Raw genomic sequence first — 4,939 nt, forward strand, 5'->3', positions numbered from 1 at the left:
ACTTATAATTTTCTCTATTAGAAAAAAGGTTCTATTTTTGTGTAAAAATTATTTGCCTACAAAATCAGCTTTTGTAACAGATGAGTTTGGATTTTAATATCCAGACAAACCATATTTATTGTTTTGTATCATATATATATATATATATATATATATATATATATATATATATATATATATATATATATATATATATATTGATCACTCTAAATTTTAATTTTTGGAATGTCCCCTAAGACATAATTGTTTTTGTATGATCCACGTTGATCTAAAACATGTATAAATATGTAGCTAATAAAAACACCTCGCAAAGTCTTAATATTGATATCTCATAATGTTTTATTTCAACCGTGTGAGCCCTCCTTTTAAATTTATGGTCACATAGGACAGCCCTCATGTAGAACTAAAATCCAAATTAAATAATCTTGTGTGGTATCCATACAAGCGAATGGTGGTTAAGATCGAATAGCGTTCACCCTTAATTGAAAATAAAAGAAAGGTGAAGTTGAGCAAGTTTGAGTTGAAGATAGATAAAGATTTAAGAGTTATATGAAGTATATTTCACTGTTACGCAACAAAGGATCAGATCGAGGTGAATGTAACAGTGACGAGATCGACCAACGATATCAGCTCTTGATCATAAAATGTCATGTTAAATTTATGTTAACAAAGATCTATGTAATGTTACGTTTTCTTTTGTACGTGATAACAAATATTTGTGTTAATTTGTGTTTTCTTCATCTCTTATCTAAAATTGTTTCTGATTTTGTGATAACAGGTATATTTCAAATTTCAAAATCCAAAAAAATTACTAGGATAAGTTGTGGTTCTGGTTTTGTAATAACATGATATATTCCGAATTTCAAAATCCAAAACAGTTCTTGAACCTTCCATATTGCATCAACATGAGTTTATTGTCTTGACTCTTTTTTAATATCAGTTTTGGTGTGTTTTAGAATTTATTTTGTATCTCAGGCGTGTCTGAATTCCAATATCTTGATTCTTTTTTAATATTTGTTTTGGTGTGTTTTAGAATTTATTGTGTATTTCAAGCGTGTCTGAATTCTAAAATCCAAAATCTAGAGGTATTTTCAAATTTTCGTCAGTGTGTGAGTAACTCATGAGTGTACTGAACAATCTACGTCACCAAAATGTTTATTTCACTTTAGAAAATAAAAGTCATCTCAATCTCTTTTTTTGAATAAAAACTAGAAAGGAAGAAGAAGAAAAAGAAATCAAGGCCCAACATAGCCCAGATCAGCAAGAAACAAAGGAATTAAAAGGGAAAAAATTTCTCTTATCCACACCCCCTCGGATTATGCAACACACATCTAGCAAAGAGAATGGGAATGATAATTACCCTCACCCTAATGTTCCTAAATTCCAGCATTCAAGCCTACATGCAAGTTTATACAACACCTAGTTTTTATGTTCACCTAAATTACCATAACAATAACATTTTTAATATAAATAAATACTTGAATACAGTACAGCTACTGCAACTACTCCCAAGTTCCTAGCCTGAAAAAATTATGAAGAATGGTCAAAAGACATAAATCTCAATACACAATCCAACAATGATGAGAATTATTATCTAAGTTATAAAACTAAAAGATTATTAAAAAAATACAGACAGTATTGGCATATGTAACACAACTATGTCTGGAGGTGCTCCTAGGAAACTGTCCATGGTGTCTTACAGGTATGCGAGCCGATTAGGATCAAAAGGACAACAAAACTCTTCCTCAAAAGTCTCGACGTTGTTTGCATTCCTAGGGCTCGGATTTGAGCCCAAGGCCGGGTAATAGAGCTAGATAAATTCGGGTGTTCTGCATTTAAGGAACATAAATTTACCTATTTTGGATCAACTTCTTTGTGTGCTTTAAATGAGAGAATAACATTCCACACCAAAGCAACAACATTCGAAGCAAGGACCTGAAATTGTATACATGTATTTTAAACTTGGCAACATTAAAAAAATAGAGGCGGCAAATCGTAGAATGCATTAAGGAAAACCATATATTATAAGGTCAATGAATACAAATATACAAAACATGTGAGTTAGAACCAATCATAACCATAGATACCTCCATTTCAGGCATTTGAGAACTTCTCGGTGAATTTTTCAACATCGTGAACAATTATCTAAGTCCAGCTGACGTATAAATGCAAGTGTGTGTTTGGTTTGAGTAATAAAAAAACAACGATCTGAGAATCTTTGTGATGCCCCATACCGCGTATGACGCAAGATGAAAATCAACAGAAAACGCGTTCTTTATTTCACACTGTTATTAGACTAAGCATAACAGGAGTTGTGTGTTTGTGTGTCTATCGACACATAAATAGAATATTTCTTTTTTTTTAAAAACAAAATCATATTCCATTAGAAGCAACTGGCTATGTATTTGAGAGATCCAGTATGTTCAAATGAATTTGGAGAACGAAAACTAGCTATTATCTGCTATATTAAAACCACTAACAGGTTTTAGAAATATGAACAGATTATGCATATGGTCAAGTCAAATTTCCAATTTTTCATATACAGTCCTGTCTGTCAGTCTAACCTGAAATTGTTGCGGGACAAATCTAAAGTTGAGAAATTGAAAAGGTATCCATAATTGCCAATTTGCTATAACAGCAGAAAACCACTCCTACAAAATGAAATTTTGGGATGAGTAAGCACTACTAAACGCGACAGCAACGAAATACCATTATGATTATAACATTTTACAAGCAGAGACAAGCCAAATAAAGCTATTAACACTACCTGTTTAAGCTTAGGTACAGCTTGTGATGGTCTTCCCTCTAGCGTCACCAATGTAGCTAAGAAAACTCCAATGAACATGGGAGAAAATAAGAACTGCAATCATATTTCATCACTCAAAAATTAGAATATCATACAAGCATACAACTAATGATTGATATAAAGTGACAGTAATTCACCTGATCAAGTACAAGCCGCAAAAGTGCACCTGATGTTCCAGGAAGTGTAACCAATTGACTCAGATACAAGTACCTATAAATTCAAATCAAACGTCAAGAAAGACAATTGCCTGTCTTCATCAATAGACTATAATTTGTTACATAACTGCATTTATTGGATTTCGTAGTTTGTGTTATTGCAACAAAAGAAGAGCACAAGGATTATAACTTATAACATAACTGCACTTATTATTTTAGGCAATGGTATTTCTTTATATTATTTTAAACTTTATCACAAATCAATAGACTCTAAGCAGAACTAACTTTCAGAAATGCCAATGCCAATGCAGATTCTAGGATATTACCAGAAATGCAGTGTTGGACCAACTAACACGATACCGAGCAGTGTAAAGAGGAATGTCCTCTTCCAGTCCGGTGTCTGCACTTTGTCTATCACAAGCTGCGGAAAGTAAAAATAGTAAACTTAAAAACTTCGCATATGCAAAGACATAAAGTAGGTTAAAAATTAAATTAGACTTTGGCATAAATATGGTTTAAGCCATTCCCAAGCGGCTTGCAAAAAGTATCCCTTTGTATATGGTACATGTAGAAACATTTATGAAGATCCAACCCAATGCAAAACATTTGACAAAAAAGTGAAAGAGAAAAAGGCAGAAAACAATAGTAATAATACCTGGCAAATCAAATCTCCAATCAGTGTCAAAATTGCAGATGTTAAGGCCTTAACAGGAACAGGATACTTTGCGAGAAGAGCCATGTACCTGTAGTAAAGTCATGCTTATTACAATTACTAGCCCTAATCCTAAATTAACAATGGGTTGGATTTAACTATGATGAATTTATCAATGTAGTTAAACTACTAGTATTATATAAATTGTAATGAGTTAAAACTAAAGAGCGTATTCAAATAAGTTGAGGATATGATAAGCTATTTTACCATGACAAGAAGGACCATTTTCCTCCTCCATCTTCCTCGGATTCGTTTCCACCGGAATTCCAGCCTCCAGAGCCGCCATTACCGGCTGTTCCACCAGTTCCGCCGGAACCGTCGTTGGAGAGGGCGGAGAGGCGAGGATGACGGAGGCGCAAATGGGTGAAGGGAGGTAGAGAGCGGTAAGAGAGTGGTTGAAATTGAAGAGGAGTGGGTTGAGGGAAAACGGTTACGGAAGGGGGTGACAGAAGGGGGGTGTGGGTTAGTGCACAACATGCACCGGACATCATTTTTGGTTTCTGAGGGTTTTACAATGTTGTATTTTTTTTCAACTTCGAGGAGAGGGGTTTATGTACTCAAAAAAAATCTTAGGTTGTTCTTTAAAATATATAACTAAATTTTAAATAAATTTATTATATTTTTTAAATATATTTCCATCTTTAATAATGTGTTCTAATCGAAACGAGGTTCTTTCTAATAATTCATGTATTACATGTGGGTTGATATCATAAATCAGAAGAAAATGTAACCAAACATACGAACTTCTTTTACAAAACACGTCAAGTTAAAACTTTCATGGAACAACTTCCGCGCATGATTCCAAACGACACAACCCAGATGGCATAAAAAGTATTTTCTTTACGCGGACTTTCAGGTGCTTTTGAGGTGGAGAATATTTTTCTAAACTTTTTTCTTGGAAGAAAGTTGAGTTGAGTTTGAGACAAGTTCAAAAAGTATTTATAGAAAAATTCACACTCTTTGAGGGGTATGATAAATGAAATCCTTTTATACATATGAAGTTTAAGATTTGAAGGGAACCAATTTGAAGAATAGGATAAATTTAAGGAATTTTTTTTAATGTATTCTATGTATTATTATGGTTTCACATGAAAATACAAAAATATTTTTAGTTTTTTGAGATGTATTTTCGAACGCATCCTTAATAAATATAATTTGACTTAACGTTAAAATATTCTGGAAATGCATCTTTGTAATTTGATTTAAACGTTAAAATATATTGAAAAACGTGTTTGATAGTTAAAAATAATGATCAAAACATTATTT

The 4,939-nt window shown here is 32.6% G+C and overlaps 1 protein-coding gene across 1 annotated transcript; it reads right to left on the reverse strand.

Moving 5' to 3' along the window:
• Positions 1-1,125: 1,125 nt before the first annotated feature.
• Positions 1,126-4,241, reverse strand: LOC127126501 (protein sym-1). The gene is made up of 8 exons (XM_051055433.1): positions 3,881-4,241; positions 3,617-3,704; positions 3,288-3,382; positions 2,944-3,016; positions 2,768-2,860; positions 2,565-2,651; positions 1,855-1,935; positions 1,126-1,521 (listed from the first exon to the last, which is right to left on the reverse strand). Exons 1-7 carry the CDS (start codon positions 4,162-4,164, stop codon positions 1,855-1,857), a joined length of 801 nt encoding a protein of 266 aa, XP_050911390.1. The 5' UTR covers positions 4,165-4,241; the 3' UTR covers positions 1,126-1,521.
• Between the last annotated feature and the right edge of the window lie 698 nt (positions 4,242-4,939).

This window comes from Lathyrus oleraceus, chromosome 3 (assembly GCF_024323335.1).
Source record: "Lathyrus oleraceus cultivar Zhongwan6 chromosome 3, CAAS_Psat_ZW6_1.0, whole genome shotgun sequence".
Lineage (NCBI taxonomy): Eukaryota > Viridiplantae > Streptophyta > Magnoliopsida > Fabales > Fabaceae > Lathyrus > Lathyrus oleraceus.

What these genes read in the sequence shown, in the direction of transcription:
- LOC127126501 (XM_051055433.1), bottom strand. Translation starts at nt 4,164, where the DNA reads ATGATGTCCGGTGCATGTTGTGCACTAACCCACACCCCCCTTCTGTCA. An exon ending in GGTCCAACACTGCATTTCTG is followed by an intron (nt 3,017 to 3,287) that starts GTAATATCCTAG and finishes TTGAATTTATAG; the next exon opens with GTACTTGTATCTGAGTCAAT. An exon ending in CTGTACCTAAGCTTAAACAG is followed by an intron (nt 2,652 to 2,767) that starts GTAGTGTTAATA and finishes TTCATTTTGTAG; the next exon opens with GAGTGGTTTTCTGCTGTTAT.